The following is an 18,045-nucleotide window of genomic DNA, read 5'->3' on the forward strand; positions in this document are numbered from 1 at the left end:
TCCAGGTAAAGATTGCCTGTGTTCTATATTTCATCAGAGTTAAAAACAGGATTAGGATTACATAGTCTGTATGTATACATGCAGGAATGCAGCAATAGACATGTGATGCTGGTGTTTTTCATCAGATAATCAGGTATCAGTTGTGGTACACGTGTATAGTCCATATAAAACAGTTAGGAACTATGAACAACCTTCAAAGCTAAATTATTTATTTTTGTGCAAATGTCCCGAGAAAAGAAGTGAAACTTTTAGGATGTATTTGTGCAAAGAGCAATCGGGACTCAAGAGTCCTATCCGTACTTAAGAACAGGATATTCTTATAGTATGTCAGTGTTGATGAGGATCAGCAGGAGAGTGGGCGTCCAGGCTGCATGCAGGCTTTGCAATGAATGAGGCTGTGAAAGTGCAAACATTATTTTTTATTTCCAACTAAAACACTAATGCTTCAAACAACAACAGGCTTTTACCGCAATTCTAACTGACTTTCTTTGTTTTGGAAAAAAATGCAATTCACTTTAAAGTATAATTAAAATGTTAATATATTTACTGGATTGGCTGAAAAAACTGCAGCTGTTCAAAACCAAACTGGCCTGAATGAAAGTGAACTTGTGATGCGTTTAGAGGAGAAATTAAATCGGGGAGAGAAAAAAGCGACTTTAAGTAATCTGGAAAAGTTTCATTTAAATAAATGTTGAGTCACTATCGATGATGATGATGATACACAATGATGAATGAGAGGATACAATGGTGATTGAGCTGATGAAAGGCCGTATTACTGTGGCGACATTCCCGGGAACATTCACATGCGTTGATCCCTTAAAAGCGAGATCCAAAAACACACTGAGTTACTGCTTATCAACGTAGAACTAAGCGGAACTTTAAAATGTAACCACTCAAATAAATAAATGATCTAAACAGTGCTTTTAGGACATGCGTGTGTATAATGAGAAACATATCAAAACAAAAAGATTCTGCAAACCTGCATATGCTTGGAAGATGCAACCTAATGAAAATAAAACTGAAAGAGAAACTCAGACCACCAATGGAAGACTGCAGACAAAGAGCAGTTGGTGCATTATATTTATTTCCACATTAACACAACAATCTGACCAACTACATATCATAACAGGAATATTTTTGAAACAGTTCGATACACAACACGTCCAAGTCTCGAGATCGATACACCACTTCAAAACCACACTAGACGTTTTCAATATTTAGTCGTAGATTCTCGAGTCAGAAACTTCATTACTCAACAACAGCTATGAGCATTTACATTGTGCTTCAGTCTCAGATTTAGTGTGAACATCCCACACATCCTAACTTGTGCTTAAATGTCCTTTCCTTTTTTTAAATACTGAATACATGTACTGTATGCATACACAATGAACAAACACACAGGGACAGAGTGCAATAACTGCTAGCTGCATTGACTGCTTGATTATTTGAAATGTGCGGTAACATTGTAGCACTCAGGCAAAACCCTAACAGAACATTCACTAACACCGACTACAACACACAACTGTCATCATGTAACACACACAGGAAGTCTATTCAGCCTGTTGGACATGAGGAAAAACAGAATTCAACATGCTCGCTTCATTTTCAGCAGAAAAAAACAACAAGACAGCCAAGGCTTTCATTATAATACCAACAGGAGGTGATTCCGTGGGATGTTTCTCCGATATGGAATAATAGGAGAATCTATCTGATAATATCCAGGGAGATATGGCCTCAATGGAAAAGCAAGAATAAACACTCCCTAACATCACAACATGTCACTGATTGTGAGTTTGATTGAAGTTAGGGGTCAGATCTTTTAATGGAAGCGCAAAGGAGAGTTCTGTTTTTCTCATCTTAAAGTTATATTTTACAGCTTTTCTTTGCATAAATAAGCTTTTGATGTTCAAAGAAAACAATAAAAGGCCCCCAAAACTATTTTCTTGTCATTATGAGAGATTGAGTCGTACAAGATAACACATTTTGAACAGTTTTTCAGAGATTTCTTAATTGATGTTTTTGTCAGTTTCTAATTTTGCTTGAAAAATGCGATGTTGTTGTTTTCTCATTTTGCCAGGCCCCTGTCAATCAAATCTGATCAAAACAATAAATAAAGATATTTTCCAAAGAAATTTACTCTCTCTTGTAATTTCCATAGAGCCAAACCTTGGACTTCTTAACTCTACCTTTGAAATTAGGTGTTTACATTCACAAATATAGAACAATATCATGAAAATACCACAGCAGATTGTGTCTAATGTATGCCCTCAGTAAATGATGTCCTATTTCTATACAGTGAATACACAGGTACAGTCTGAAATTTACTCCGCAGAGACTGATGATTCACAAAACAGCTATATGTTTTTCAGAAACCTCAGAACACTTTCAACACCTCAGAAACGTTATAATTTTGCAAGCTTTAACCGAATTAAGGTTTTTGCTGCCAACAGGTATTATGTTTTTTTTAATGTCGGAGAAGTGCATCTTAAAGCCATAGAGAAGCGTCACATTACAACATTCTCCTCGACAGGGGATGGTGACTAAAGAGACCCGCCAAAGCTGAGCTGAAACAGCTGTGAACAAACTCCCTCCACTTCAATGAAATCCTCTCTACGAGCTCTCTGAAAAGTGGGCTCATAGCGTTTCTTTCCTTTTCAAAGTGTTCATCTTGAAAGGGTGCCTGCTTTGCCTCCAGACCCCTTTCAGTTCTGACCTTTCGTGTCATAAGCAGGAGGGGTTTCAAAGCATTGCCCCCGTCGTTGCCTGCTGGTATTAAAACTTCCATTTGTGCCTCTTCTTGCAGAGCACCATGCTAAAAGCAGCCTACATGCCTCCATGTGGACATGTCACTGTAGCTACACTAGGCCAGTCTGCATGTGCACATGTAGCGGGTAGGGGTGGTAGACGAGTGGGGGCTGGGCCTGGGTGATGAAGTAGCTGCTGTAAATTGGCTCCGCCATGTACGGAGCCGGCTGGTAGAAACAGGTGACGTTGGCTGTGTTGGGGATGGCGTTCTGCTCGCCCAGCACCCTCAGAGCCAGGACTGTGATCATATTGAGGGTCTGTCTCCTCTCGTGTCCCATCAAACACACCGTGCTCTCATCTATCACGCGGCGCAGGGTCATCAGGTAGTCGTACTTGCTCGTCTCCTCGTTGCCAATGAAATGGCACTGCAGGTAGGCCTCGATCTTACGCTGCTGCTCGCTCACGTCGGGAAAGTCGATGAAGAAGCGCGAGCACATGTATCGCTCTAAGGATTTAATCTCTGTCTCGCTGGCCGGTCGGAAGTTCCTCACCAGCAGGTCGCTGTATTTCAGCAGGCCCCCTCCTCGGATCTCCTCTGGGTTGTGGGTGGCGATGAGTCGGAGGCGGAGGTGGTCCATCGCCTGGTCAAAGTCTCCGTACATGCACTCCGCTTCGACAGTGATGGTGGGCTCCCCTGTCGCCCCGGCCCATGAGCTAGCCCCGCACCTGTTTGGGACAACGTTGGTCGTTTGCTCGTTCGTCTGAGGCTGTACATTTCCTGCATGTATGAGGCTTTGAGTCTCTAAATCAGGAGGCTTCTTCGAGTGTTTTGGCTTGACAGTTTGTTCCACAGATTCACTGGAGCCAGTCCCATCCTGAAGTGTGCTGGCTGGACTGCACGTGGGAGCTGTAAGGGTGTCTAAGCTCTCTGGCGTGAAGGCCAGAACATTTGAGCCATGAACTTGAGCGCCATCCAGTAAAGAAGGCTGATGGGGCTTGGGTATTTCTATTGGTGGAAACAGCTGCGTTGTAAGATCGGACAAATCAGTCAGTAAAGACCATTTCTCGGGCTTACTGATCATCTTCCGTGACATTTTCCTTTGTAGTTTTGGTGAAGGGCAATAGCCCGGTACAATGTCCTGTGATGTGCTGCAAGTTTTCTTAGCTGGAGGAGGAAAGGAAAATTCAAGATGTGAATCTTGTATGGTGTTTTCATTCCTGCAGATTAAAGAGTCAACTTTAAACTGAGTAACTTCCGCACAATGGACTTCCTGCGGAGCTGACTTCTCTGCTGTTTGGGAAGCTTGTGATGCAGACAGCTCTTCATTACTCTGCGGCTTTAAACATGCATGTGTCATCAGTGGATCCCTGACATCTGTTAATAACGTGTTAGGGGATGAAACTAAAGGATAATCGGTGTGAAACTGTCCTTTCTCCTTGCCATTTTCTTCACATATCTCAATCACAATGTCCTCCGCTGAATGAACATCCTTGATGCCATCCACTTTCTGCTGCAGCAAGTTAACGCTGTTAGGTTCTAACACCTCCTGTGCTTTGTGCTTTCCATCCACATGCTCAACCATTGCATGTGGAAGGTCTTTCTCAAGCACAGAAACGGCTTCATCCTGGCATGGGCTTTTTCCGCTGGAGTCTTTTTCAACATCTGCTTCAGCATCTCGAGGAATCCTTGATTTCTCTTGCTTTTTCTTTTCATCCTCGTTGTCTCTTTTAGACAAATTCCCAGCGCTCAATGCCAACTTACCACCTTGTTTCCTTTCAGACTCCCAGTAACACTCCAGCATTTGGTCTAATATTATCTGGAAAGAGTCCACGCTGAACTCAAACTGTCTCCGAAGGGAGCTGACGAATCGGAGCGCCACGGTTTTAGCTCTGTTGTTCGAAAGCGAGATAAGGCTCCATCTGTCGTGGTCATTGAAAACTTTCACCATCTTTTGAACGTAGGCCTCCTTCATCGTCAGGCAGGTGATCTTCTGTCTGTTAACTCCACAAGGGAGGAGGTCTCGTAGGCTTCCCAGCACCACCTCCTTTATCACCTGGAGGTCCTCCTGCCTGGGCAGCTCCACTCCAAAAATGATGTCTAAGTCTCTGTAGCCCAGGCAGTTGTCCCTCACCAGGACATGGCTGGCAGTCGCGCCGTTAAGCCGTATATCTTTCACCTGGATATCTCTTTCCTCCAGCCGATCCTTCACCACACGAATGATGTCTTTCGCTCTCACCTGCAGTGTGGGGAAGTTTCCTCGTCCGTGGATGGGGATTACCTCAGTCAAGACTTTATCCAGAGCTTGGATTTGTTCGAGGGTCAAGTTGTGAAACCTCTTCTCCGTTTGAAACTCCATCATCCTCACCTGTGAAATAGAGGTCTGACATATGTATGACATTGTGAGCAAGTATGGTCAATAAAAGATAGAAGCAGTACAACTGAGTAGAAAACATATTATCTTTAAAAAACAAAACAGTTTTTTCTTAGAATAACACAATCCAGCCTTGTCATTTTGTCTTCTGTCCAATATACCCTTTTACGAATGGCATGGTGAACAGGAACACATATTTTTCTTTATCATTCCAGCCCCCTGTCTAATATTTTTTCACTCGTTTGTTAACTTGGAAGTCTTGGCCTTCACAGATCTGGCATTTACTCTTTAATGTCTTAAATGCAGTGGAACCAATATAACTGTGCTGAGGCCTTTTGTCAGACATGTTTTCACCCTCATTCCTCTCTGTTCGTATTATATATATATATATATATATATATATATATATATATATATATATATATATATATATATATAGTATATGTATATGTATATATATATATATATATATATATATATATATATATATATATATATATATATATATATGTATATATATATATATATATATGGACTGATATATATATATATTTATATATATATATATATATATATATATATATATATATGGACTGATATATATATATTTATATTATAATATGTGACATTGTTTATCAGCTAGATTTGAAATGAAGTCAGAGCTCTGATTATCTTCATCATTTAGCATAAACGGCAACAACATACTTAAAGCGAGGGCAGGCAGTATTTTATTTTTGCATTATTTGACAAGAAATCCATAATAACCTTTCAGCCTATTGTAATTCAAGCGGTCTGAGTGAAAGGGGCTCACAGCTGCGACTGCAGGACGAGGGCTGTATGTTAAAATTCTGCCAGAGTTTTTTGCCTTTTCCAGAAAACTACAATATGTTGTAAAGTTATTATGAAAATTTTGCCCAAAGACGCAAAATAATACTTCCTATCCCAGCTTTAATGATGCTCTGAGGACTGATTGATGCTACCACTAGGTGGCAGCAGCATCATAACATATAGTATGGCAAAGTCAACTGAATGGCATAGTGAGGGCTTGAACAGAAGTAGTGTTGCACTGTAACTCATTTAATTTCCCCATGTTGAACTCTGTGCACAAGGTAACATAAAGTAACAGGTTTATATGTGACATGGAAATAAACATGCGCTCTCACAGAGACAGATCACGACAGAATATTCTACAACATGGTTGTCATGATAACAGATACTTTCTTCAACCAATCTGATGCAGACAACACATTGGTAAGATGTGAATGGTTGAGCTGTAAAATAACAATCCAATGCATTGTGAGTTTTGAACAGAATTTCTTTTCTGACAAGGATCAAATACATTCCAGTAGTATCAGCTGTTTCTCACGCAAATGTACTTGTTGGTCACACTAGATTAAGATTCAGTGTGACTCACCTGTCTGTCATCCACTGTCTGGCAGCTGGAAGGAAAATCTGGTTGATGGATCTATAAGGGACAGACTGGCTGGACTTGTCTGTTTGTATTGCACCTGCATGTATAAACTCTCTCCTCTGAAGTAGGAGTGCTGCTAAATCTAAGCTTGTCATATCAAACAAGACATATAATGCTGTGGTTGTATAATGTTCCTAATAAACAGCAATATGTCTATCCCTGTGGCTATAATGTGACAACACTGTATTTGTAAGAGGGAAAAGGGTATTTCATCATTAATGTACGCTGACTCATTTTTAGCCTATTGCTAGATGGCTTTAAAGGACCTTCACACTCCCATGCCTTTATGACAACATTGGGATCAGTTAAGGATCCTCAGGGTGTTTTGAAAGATGAATGCGCTCATCAGTCCCTTCTGCTTCATGCAATACAGGATACTGAACTTGTTATGAAGTCCTTTTAATAATATACTTTCAGATTCTTTCTTTTTTTCTAAATCTCTGAAAAGGAGGACATTAAATATTTTCTGCAATTTTTAGATCGAATCTGGATAAAGATAAAAGATAGAATAGCTGTTTAACTAGTATTACTCTACCATATACTATTTAATACATTCAATTAAATATAGCTATACCTTAATGTAGCTAAATAATTACAAAAATAGTTTTTTTTGTCAGTGAAGAGAACAGCTAACCATGTTACTTTTATTTGTACAGATTTCGAGCTGTCCTGGTCATGTCATGTGATATAAACTACCTTAAACTGCACAGATCATCTGTTGAGTGAGTGCACAGTGTGTGAACAGCCTACTACAGCCTCAGTCAGTGTTATAATTTGGCGGTCATCGGTGGGCACAGGGAAGCATGGCCCACAGCAGCCTCTAGTGAATCTCAGGGGTTACCTCAGCTCGGTCCTGCAGCAGGACTGTTCCTCTGCCACTTGGCTTCTTTATAGATAAGACTATATGAGTCATACAGCCCCTGAATGAAGCATCACTCGTTGGCTCTCCTGGATTAGGCTATTTCCCTGTGCGCATAAAACCCCGACACAAAATGCACCACTTAAGTGGCGTTCAGGGTTGTGAAATTCACAAAATATTTGATCACTCAGTCTGGTAAATCGATTATAGCATATTACAGACTATGTTATTTAGCCTATAGATTGTCGTGATCAGAAGGCATACATATTGGTGGACATTTGAAACACTCCTATGATCAACAACATTTTGCACATGCTTTGTTCTTTGATGTTTAAACTCACAATGTTGCCCATGTAGCCTAACTATTTAGTTTAAAATGAGCTCAGCACCTGTATTTTATGGTGCATTTATAAGATACTCGTTACAAGACATAGACCCCGGTCACAAGTTTCCAGCCACTGAAGATGCAACTGAACAGGCAAATATCCAATAGTACAGAAACGTTAACTGCGTTTGACCAGAATGAGACAATAATACAACAGTCGCACAATTTAAAAAACTCACCTGGTTTGTGGCCAATTTAAAACCGAAGGTAAAGCCAGTGTAGCAATGAAAGAAAACTAAGAAAACACAGATATCCAACAGGTTTATCTTAAAAGGTTGATGCTGAAGTTAACACGGACAGTTTCCTCTCAGCGCACGAGCACTGTTTCCATGGCAATCAGGCGTCACGAAATGTACGTTAAGTCACGACGCTCAGTCTCTCAAGTGGCAACCACTCAAGTTTGAAGCAAACGAGATATCATAGGGCAGTCTAAACGCATCTTTACAGTTTGCTAAACTTTTATTGGTGGAGCAACAACGATGTGTCAGGCTGGTCTACCGGCGTGCTACCGCACTGCCGAGCTGTTGCGGGGTGAACATCACATCAGACGGGGGTGAGTCATCCTCTCTCCCCGCCGTGATCCACACCGTAAATCTAATCATCAATCAACCGCTTTCACCGCCCACTACTCCGTTGGTACAACGCCACATTTTACTAACCAATCACTAACCAAATAATACCAAGGCAAAACCCCGAAATAAACTGTAACAATGTCGCTTATTAACGTTAAAATGTTAGGTTTTTATTTTATTTTCATTTACATTTTGCAAGGAGGCGGGGCACAGCTCTCTCGTGACGTCGTATGGAATACCGCCACCACGTGACGCTGACGTCGTTCATATTTTGGTAAGACATCCGGAAGTGCAAAAGAAGGCGAAGACCGATACCCGAAAGGCTGAAGTTTCCCTGACAAGTTTTGCTTTATTTAGCTACTTTCTTTGCCGACAGTCCGTGAGGATTTTAACCTCTAATTGTTGGGTTCGCTAGGAGTCGCCTTAAGATGCCGAACATGGAAAGTATCCTTTAAAAACAGCGACGAGAAAGGGACGTAAGACTGTGGTGTAACGTCAATATAAAGACTGAACACAACAACATAACGAGACTTGTGAGAGTTATGTGGGACAGACATTTGAAACATTGCTAATTATGTCAGATATTCACCAAAGACGCAAGTGCTGCCTTATTGAATCACCTGAACATTTTTTAGTCAATTCCAGGCGTCGTAATATGGTACAGAAGTGGACTGAAGGCCTGGGATGCTTCATTGCTAATGGCAGGAAATACCCAACAACTGACACTTGGTGCTTTACAATTTAACCATGTAGTCGGGGTGTTAGTTAGTATTCTTAATACTAAAGTAAATTGCTCCGTACGTCTGTCCAGGTAATCTTGTTATGACATGCATTAAACATACACAAATGATTAGGAAACGCAGTTACATAACCTTTGTTTGTCACTGCATTTTTACTCAGTCAAGAGTACAGTTGTGATAAATGTGTTATTTATAATATCAGACTAAATGCTAGATATTTCAAATGTTATATTCAGGAACAAAAGTATGAACATAAGGACTAGGTTGGATTACTAACCGAGCAAAGCAGGCAACTGCTAATTCATTTGTGCCTCCAGAAAATGTCCAAACTACAAGTCTTGGTCGACTGAATTTCCAATTATTTACCATTTTCAGCAGGATCTGAGATAACTACATAACAAAAGAGAACAGGGATTTAGATGCATATTTAGATGCATGATACATTTATTATATTTAGTTATTGAAGGTTGTTGTGTTTGTTTGGATTTTGTTCTTCTTTAACCTCCGATCACAGAACAGCTTTTCAATTTAAAGTTCGCTGCCAAAGAACTCCAAAGAAATTCCAAGAAATGTGACAAAGAAGAAAAAGTAGAGAAGAATAAAATTAAGAAAGTAAGTTCCACTTCATCAAGAGAGCACATTATGAAAGCCTGCCGGCTGGAGATTTTACTGAACCAGCTTATTTTTGTGTCATCTCTAGGCCATCCAGAAGGGGAATATGGAAGTGGCGAGGATCCATGCAGAGAACGCCATCAGACAGAAGAACCAGTCTGTTAACTTCCTGAGGATGAGCGCTCGGATAGATGCAGTGGCAGCAAGGGTCCAGACTGCAGTTACAATGAACCAGGTACATTGAATACCGTCACTACATACTGCTATATGCCTTGAAAATCAGTTACAGGCTAAAGATTGGCATTTAGGACTTAAGAAAGCTTGTCATTTTAGTGACTGTTTTATTTCTCAGGTCACAAAATCTATGGCTGGAGTGGTGAAAGGCATGGATGCCACTCTGAAGACTATGAATCTGGAAAAGGTAAAGTGTTATTTACACATGTAATAATATTGTCTTCCATATTTTTTTTTTTAGCAACAACGATGTCATTATCTTCACAGTTGGTAACAAACTCCTCTGAGTTGTAAAGAACAGAAAAAAAAAAGCCTCAATTCCTTTTTCCCTTCAGATTTCAGGTCTTATGGACAAATTTGAGCACCAGTTTGAAACTCTGGATGTTCAGACAGCCCATATGGAGGACACCATGAGCAGCACAACAACACTCACAACACCACAGGTACATTTCTCTGCTCTACACTTATATTGTTCTTTGTGGTTGTGTTTTAAAGACAAATGCATTCACTGCTAATCTAATGTGTTTTTTCAGAATCAAGTGGACTCGTTGATGCATGAACTGGCTGATGAAGCAGGGTAACCTTTTCATTCTTTGTGAAATAATGTTAAATCACATTTACGAGTGGACCATGAGGGAGTACAGGCATAGGTTAAAGCATAAATAGCGGTTGTTATCTCAAAGAATTTAATAGACAGAAATTAAGAGGAATGTTTTTCGACAGCTTTCATTCGGTATTGTGTGATCAAAGACATTGTGTTTGTAACCTAAAAATAAGATTTGAATGTTTGTGTGTGCATCATGTTTAGATTGGACCTGAACATGGAGCTCCCCCAGGGACAGACTGGATCAGTGGGTACCAGTGTGGCCTCTGCAGAGCAGGTACACATGCACATGTGTTTATATTGTTTCACATCTGGGACAGATAACTTAACTATACATAAAACTTAACATAAACCAGACTGTTTATAGCAATGTAAATTAAGGTTGTATTACATAGTTTGAGTGAAAAATACATAGGAAATATGATTACAGCAAAGCACATTTAAATAAAAATAAATAATATGTAAACTTTCTCCATTAAAACGGCAAGACCTGTGTTATATATTTAGTTGAGTTGTGTACTTGCATTACCCCAAATGTGTCCAACAATTTTCAAACCCAGAAAAAATTGTAATTTTAATCAAGGTAGCGGTCTGTTTCAATTGGTCTCCTGTAATGAAGTCGTATCCCTGCCAATGATTCTGTGTATTTATTTGACAAAAATACAGTATTTAGAATAGTTTCTCCAAATAACCCTGATTCCTCCCCACTGATGCCTGTCTTTGCTCTCTCTTGTCCAAAGGATGAACTGTCTCAAAGACTCGCCAAACTCCGAGATCAAATGTGAAGGACGACAGCAGTGGACTGGCACCGTCATGCAGAGCTCCAGAACACTACCTGAATATTACTCCCAAACATCTTTTTATTTACATCAGGACTACTTTCCTCCTTACGTCTCGTGTGCTCTCGTGTCGATGAGCTACTGTGTCATTGTTTTGTTCCCCTGCGGATAATGGCCCTTGTTGGTTGTGTGTTAATAACATCCTTTGGATTCTGTGAACTAACAGAGATGCTAGTTATGGAAATTGTATACATTTCTTAAATATACATATTTACCCAAGATGAAGATCTAATGTAACTTTGTTTATTATGTATACTTAAGAACTACATAAATTTTCTTTAAAAATATGGAGTGTGGCAGTACTTACCCAGAATGTATAAGTAGTATCATGTAGTTATGGTGAATAAGCTGGAGGTTTTTCAAATATAGAATTACATTTTTTGTTCATACGTGCATGTTTGCAGAAAACGTATATCAATTTTCTCTCCTTGGTTTCAGAGTTTGAAAGACCTGCTTACTGTTGAAATGACTTCTTGTTTAGATTTGTTGCATTTTACTTCTGAGGAATATTTTAAGAAGATACCGGATGATTAGCCTGTGTTGGTCATCTTCAGTATTTTCACTGATAATTTGGGAAGGGGGTACAGTTTGGATATTACAAACAGTAACCAACAATAAAGTTTTATAATACTTTTATCTCTGACTTCTCAATAAATTAATTTATCTTTTTTAGTCATTCCATATGCATTTTTATTCCATCTCTATAGTGAAATGTCCGTATTGAAAATGAACTGCAACAGGAGACAAATATTTATCAATATTATGTAGGTGCCAATATTTATTGAAAAATATATGCCATCTAACTAATAAATAAATGGCTGACTAAAAGTACATCCAGTATTAAGCATTCATAAGAAATGTCAGAAATTCAATGCAGATAAACAAGACAAAGGACCGTAATACGCAATATAATCATATAAAAGATGATTTCAGGTGTGTGTAAAGTGGTTTTCCTCACTTTAGTGTATTATTTCTGGCCATCGTCCATCAACCCAATGGAAGACAAGTGGTCCAAATGAGCTTCTTTGCCCTCTGTCTGCTGCCGCTGTGTCCCTCTTGGTAATCATAGTTCCTTTCAAGAGGAAGTCCTTCACATTTAGGGCATTAAGTGCATGAATATGAAGAATTTATTTAGGACAGGATGAACAAGACAAAAATACAAATTAAATAACATAGCTAGCTATATAGGCCACATATACCTTTCACGTATACAGATATGATTATGATGGATAATTGCACTCACAATTTGTAATGTACTAGAAAATAAAAATACATAAAGATAATATACTATATTACTTCATCTCTCTATACGTCCATTGCATACATGGGGGATAAAAGTGAAATTAATGTGGGTATGTTTATGTGTGGGTGTCATTGATACTGTACTAGTACTGAGAACCGAGAACACTAATGCGCATGTGCTGTTGGCCTGAGTGCTTTAACCACTTTGTATCCCTACGCAATCACGCCGGTTTACTGCCCTCTAATGGTCACTAGGGGGAACTGCAACACAACATTTCACTCGTGTATAATTACAGCGGTAATATCAGCACATTTATTAATATCGATTTGTAAACGGTATTCGTGTGGTTTTAAAAATATTGATTGTTTCTTTTTTTTCTTTTTTTGCAGTTTTACGGTCGGGAAATCTTGATGAGGACGCTCATACCACCATAAAACATTCAACTAACTAATTAACTTTGTTATGTATGTCATTTATTAGTTCTTTTTTATTTTCAATAATAACTTTCTTTTAGTGTGCCAACAGCTTTAGTGAAAAATTACACGAAGATCCCATTGAGTGAATTTCATATTCTTGAATAAAAAGAAAAAGAAAAGGAAAACATTCAGCCTTCAATAGTTTCTTGTAATAGATATTATACTGTTGATAGTAGCAAATGCAGTATAATTGCATTTTTTTTTTTAAAGTTTCGCTAATGAAATTTTACTTTTAACCCTTGTGCATCCCTTTTCAACAGTGTATTTTAAAGCATGTAGTTGCTGTAGAGTACACATGAGAAAATGGCTCTATCTGGTGGAAAATAGTATAAATCAAAAACCGTGGGATCAAAACTTGTGGTTTGGGTCTGAGTATATATTTTGGATAGACCATTTATTACAGACTTATTATAGGAGCTGAGGTTGAACTGCCACAATAAAAATAAATGAAAAAACATCACACCCATGACCAGATTTATGCATTAACAGCAGACAAAATGATCGAAAAGTTAAAAGCCAAACATGACCCCAGTGATGCATAATAGGTTACATTTACTAGTAGTATCTACTACAACTATTTCTGACATTACTAAGAAGATGGTGAGGAAGAAATGTTTGACTCTGTGTGTTATGCCTGTTAAGCAGCATGTTTAACTTTTTAACTGTCCGTGAGACAAACTCTGGGCATAAAGCATTTCGTCTCATCATGTGACTCTGGCGTAAACAGGAAGCAGCTGATCTTGACTTCACTGCCTGCTTCTACCAAGTAATGTATACAACTGTACTCTTGAAAACAAATGTAAACTAGTATCTAAAATTGCTTGATTTTATGTAACTGTTCTACCCTGTCGGGGTAAGTAGGCTATACGCTACTGAATTCAACTTAGCTAGCTAGCTGTTTAGCTCGACTGAGCTAGCTGACATTTATCTGGACTGTTAGTCGTGCTAGCTAACTTAGCATTAGCTTAGGTGTTTATCCGGAACAGAGAAAAGAGATTTAGTGAAGTTAGTCAACTGTTTATATATTCTTCTGTGTCTCATACGCTCGTGGCTGGTAACACGTGTTTGACTTGTTCGTCATTTGCAGTGTTTAAACGTGTCATCTGTCGATGTGTCGGTTCTGCTTCAGCAGAGCTAACATTCAGTGACAGCTAGGTGAAACATATTTGTGTGTGTTCAGCAGCTGAAGGAGAAGAAGAGCAGAACTGTTGCTGACACTGACTAAAGTCATCTGACTTGCAGCTCAGAGAAATACTCTACATCGTGTCTGTTGAGGGGGATGTCAAGCACAGCAATGAAGAAAAAGGTGAAGCAGGGGGCTAATCGTGTACTCTTTGTAGCATCACAAGTAGTGGTGTAGTACATATACTTTAGTGCTGTACTTTATTTTAGTAAAGTAATTCATGTATATGTCATGTCTTTTAATTTGCGGTGTTAGTTGTTTTTCAATGACTCCCAAGCTGTAGTCATGTCACACATAATAATGAAACATTTTGACATGCAGTATTTGGTATTTTACAATTGTCCCATAATAAACACAAATCAGGATTTGAAGGGATTCCTCAACCAAACCATCTACCTAGGACCTGTAACAACTTTTATATATTTTTATATTCAGCACGTCCAGGACAAATTATCCATCCTTCATTCTCTATTCTTCATGACTTTGATGATTTTAACAACCTGTTACGTTTACGTTTTACAATCACAGACTTATTCACAAAATTTTTAAGGCTGATTATAAAATTCTTTAGCATCAGTTTCTTTAAATGTGACAATTTTTTTGCAAATCAATTAAGTTGAGTTAAAATAAAATGAGGATATTTAGTATTTCTCCCTCAAAATAGTATTCATGGCAGTGTCGAGAATTATTTGAAGCGTGGACAATTAAATTACTAAATGTAATACTTCAAGGGTATGTTGTTGCTCGTAATACTTATGTACCTTTTTACGAAAGTAAAATGATAAATGTGGGAGTTTTACATCTAATTAAGTGTTTTTACATTGTGATACTGCTGCTTTTATTTACCAAGTCTGGATATTTCTTCCACCTTTTAGTCATAAGAGTAGAGGGGTGGAGAGACGAGAAGAAACTTAAGTAATCTGCTGCATTTGTGCTTACAGGTGTTACTGATGGGGAAAAGTGGGTCTGGGAAGACGAGTATGAGATCAATCATCTTTGCCAATTACATAGCTCGAGACACACGCCGCCTTGGAGCTACAAGTAAGAGAGCTTTAAAGAAAGTCGCTACATGACATCATTTTGATGCCGGTTGTTTCTTTGATCTCATTCATAAAACAATATTTTTATCCTTTGTTAAATGTAGTTGACGTTGAGCACTCCCATGTACGGTTTCTTGGCAATCTGGTTCTTAACCTATGGGACTGTGGAGGGTAAAGCACATTTGTTTATTATTGCTAATTATTATTATTATTATTATTATTATTATTATTATTATTTACTAATCTGAAACCCTCTGTGAAACCCAACAGACAGGATACGTTCATGGAGAACTACTTCACCAGCCAGAGGGACAACATTTTCAGAAATGTAGAGGTGCTTATTTATGTATTCGATGTTGAGAGCCGTGAGCTGGAGAAAGACATGCACTACTACCAGTCGTGTCTGGAGGCCATCCTGCAGAACTCCCCCGACGCTAAAGTGTTCTGCCTCGTTCACAAAATGGATCTGGTGCAGGAAGACCAGAGAGATTTGGTAAGCTTAATGATTTCGATTTTATTATTTGTAATGGTCTTCCAATCTCATGTGCACATTGTTTTCTCACAAAGAAGCACATACACATACTGACATGTTGACAGCCATGGTCTCACCATCACCAGAAACACTGCTGCTCTCTTTGGCACATTTGGTCGTGTTATTGGTAGAAGTTTATTGAAGTAATTTTACCAATCATAAGACACATGTGATACCAGTATTAGAATAAAATTACATTAAACCATTTTTATAATATTTTACTAGATTAAACCTTAATTTCATAAAAATAACACCATGAAATCATTACTGTGACATATCCGCCAGTCATGATACTAATTTACAAAGAAATCAAATGGCTTCAAAACTGTCCATGTGACTCACTATCTTCACTGTATTTACAGATCTTTAAGGAGCGTGAAGAAGATCTGAAGAGACTGTCCAGACCTCTGGCTTGCACTTGCTTCAGGACATCAATCTGGGACGAAACCCTGTATAAGGTTGTGACATTTGACCGCTTGTATGTTCACATGTCGGGTAATAAAGTTGACACTCTAAGGAAACATTTTTACATTTCTTTGCAGGCCTGGTCTAGCATAGTATACCAGCTCATCCCGAACGTCCAGCAGCTGGAGACTAACCTGAGAAACTTTGCGCAGATCATAGAGGCAGATGAAGTTCTTCTGTTTGAGAGAGCCACCTTCCTGGTGAGAGCAACCGCTTCCTTTGTCAGGACTGGGCAGAGAAATCTGGATCTAGTAATAAAAGTATTTTATTTAATGTTGTAAATGCAGGTGATCTCCCACTATCAGTGCAAAGAGCAGCGCGATGCTCACCGGTTTGAGAAGATCAGTAACATTATCAAACAGTTCAAACTCAGCTGTAGGTAAGTTCACTCTGCAGAAACGTCACCGTCACTCCACACATCAAACACAAAGTTTTTATGATGATGCCAATTTCCCTTATTTCTTTTTTTATTCCAGTAAACTGGCAGCCTCTTTCCAAAGCATGGAAGTGAGGAACTCCAACTTTGCGGCCTTCATCGACGTCTTCACCTCCAACACATATGTCATGGTCATCATGTCGGACCCCTCCATTCGTAAGTAGTGACGATTAGGACAAAATGTGCAGTCAAGACACTAAGTCAGCATAATAAAAAAATCCATTCTCCATTTTTTTTTTCCAGCATCTGCAGCAACTCTCATCAATATCCGTAATGCTAGGAAACACTTTGAGAAGTTGGAGCGGGTGGATGGACCCAAGCACAGCCTGCACATGCGAATGCGCTAGCCGGTGCATCTTGTCCCGGTGGATACTCTCAGCCAATCAGTCTACAGGAAGACTGCAACATGCCGTGTGCGGTCTTCCAGCTCCGAAACAAACGAGCATCCCTGCACTGTTTCCTCTATAGCTTCACATTCAATCACAGTTATTACTGGAGAAATCATATTTTCTTTTTTGGTCTAATTTCTACAGTGATCATAAGTATCTTGAACAGCGATACATTCTGTTAAATATATTTGCCCTAATTCGACGCATTAAAGAAAATTGAATAGTTGTGTTTACTATAAAGGTGGGGGGGGGGGGGCAACCTTTGCTGTCACACTTTGTCTTATCCTACAGTAGATTCTTCCCCAAATCCCATTGATTGGGGAATGTTGTCTCCAAATGATGTTTGATTTTCAAATGCAGTTTGTAAGCTGTTACACTTTGAAAGTACAAACAATATAGTTATATTCTGAAAAATATCACGTGTCGTGTTTTTTTTCTGCTTTTACTTTTTTACTTTTTGCTGCTCAGAGATGTTTCATGATATTCCTTGAATTCACTGTTTCATGGAGTCGACAACAGTGTATGTTCAGGTTGTTATATTCAGGTTGTATGCACTCTTTACCGGCCTCCCAAAAAAACCAACGGAGAGACTTCAGCTCGTCCAAAACGCTGAAACGAGGCTGCTGACTAGAACCGAGAGGAGAGACCACATCAGTCCAGTGTTAGCCACTCTACACTGGCTTCCAGTAACTTTTAGAATTGACTTCAAGGTCCTCCTTCTTGTATACAAAGCCCTAAATGGAAACGCACCAAGTTACACTCTAATAAACTATGTGCCCCCAAGAACATTACCATCATCCACTACTGGTTTATTAAATGTTCCCAGAAACATCCAAAAGAAAATTGGG

The 18,045-nt window shown here is 39.0% G+C and overlaps 3 protein-coding genes across 5 annotated transcripts; 2 read left to right on the plus strand and 1 right to left on the minus strand.

The window, feature by feature from the left end:
* Positions 1–1,067: 1,067 nt before the first annotated feature.
* On the minus strand, positions 1,068–8,481 carry LOC115018733 (uncharacterized). Of its 2 annotated transcripts, none has more exons than XM_029447920.1 (2): positions 8,012–8,481; positions 1,068–5,111 (listed from the first exon to the last, which is right to left on the minus strand). In XM_029447920.1, the coding sequence occupies exon 2, from the start codon at positions 5,103–5,105 to the stop codon at positions 2,856–2,858; it is 2,250 nt and encodes a 749-aa protein (XP_029303780.1). In that variant the 5' UTR covers positions 5,106–5,111; positions 8,012–8,481; the 3' UTR covers positions 1,068–2,855. The 2 variants fall into 2 exon arrangements, with proteins under 2 accessions (XP_029303780.1, XP_029303779.1); XM_029447919.1 differs by having other exon boundaries at positions 1,068–5,126.
* Positions 8,482–8,659: 178 nt separating this feature from the next.
* Positions 8,660–11,530, plus strand: chmp1b (charged multivesicular body protein 1B). The gene is made up of 8 exons (XM_029447921.1): positions 8,660–8,848; positions 9,659–9,756; positions 9,845–9,991; positions 10,109–10,177; positions 10,326–10,433; positions 10,524–10,567; positions 10,799–10,871; positions 11,335–11,530. Exons 1-8 carry the CDS (start codon positions 8,833–8,835, stop codon positions 11,377–11,379), a joined length of 600 nt encoding a protein of 199 aa, XP_029303781.1. The 5' UTR covers positions 8,660–8,832; the 3' UTR covers positions 11,380–11,530.
* A 2,277-nt stretch (positions 11,531–13,807) lies between these two features.
* rraga (Ras-related GTP binding A) lies at positions 13,808–17,613 on the plus strand. Of its 2 annotated transcripts, none has more exons than XM_029448118.1 (10): positions 13,808–13,918; positions 14,336–14,458; positions 15,277–15,376; positions 15,480–15,546; positions 15,646–15,868; positions 16,270–16,365; positions 16,450–16,572; positions 16,660–16,751; positions 16,849–16,964; positions 17,052–17,613. In XM_029448118.1, exons 2-10 carry the CDS (start codon positions 14,432–14,434, stop codon positions 17,153–17,155), a joined length of 948 nt encoding a protein of 315 aa, XP_029303978.1. In that variant the 5' UTR covers positions 13,808–13,918; positions 14,336–14,431; the 3' UTR covers positions 17,156–17,613. The 2 variants fall into 2 exon arrangements, with proteins under 2 accessions (XP_029303978.1, XP_029303977.1); XM_029448117.1 differs by having other exon boundaries at positions 13,825–13,918; positions 14,333–14,458.
* The last annotated feature ends 432 nt before the right edge of the window (positions 17,614–18,045 follow it).

The sequence above is a fragment of the Cottoperca gobio genome, chromosome 14 (genome assembly GCF_900634415.1).
Source record: "Cottoperca gobio chromosome 14, fCotGob3.1, whole genome shotgun sequence".
Lineage (NCBI taxonomy): Eukaryota > Metazoa > Chordata > Actinopteri > Perciformes > Bovichtidae > Cottoperca > Cottoperca gobio.

Bases quoted from the DNA above. Each gene is read 5' to 3' on its own strand.
- LOC115018733 (XM_029447920.1), bottom strand. From the start codon at position 5,105: ATGATGGAGTTTCAAACGGAGAAGAGGTTTCACAACTTGACCCTCGAA.
- rraga (XM_029448118.1), top strand. From the start codon at position 14,432: ATGTCAAGCACAGCAATGAAGAAAAAG. The intron at 15,547-15,645 runs GTAAAGCACATT...GAAACCCAACAG, and splicing joins AACCTATGGGACTGTGGAGG to ACAGGATACGTTCATGGAGA. The intron at 15,869-16,269 runs GTAAGCTTAATG...CTGTATTTACAG, and splicing joins AGGAAGACCAGAGAGATTTG to ATCTTTAAGGAGCGTGAAGA.
- chmp1b (XM_029447921.1), top strand. The intron at 10,178-10,325 runs GTAAAGTGTTAT...TTTTCCCTTCAG, and splicing joins AGACTATGAATCTGGAAAAG to ATTTCAGGTCTTATGGACAA. The intron at 10,568-10,798 runs GTAACCTTTTCA...CATCATGTTTAG, and splicing joins GAACTGGCTGATGAAGCAGG to ATTGGACCTGAACATGGAGC.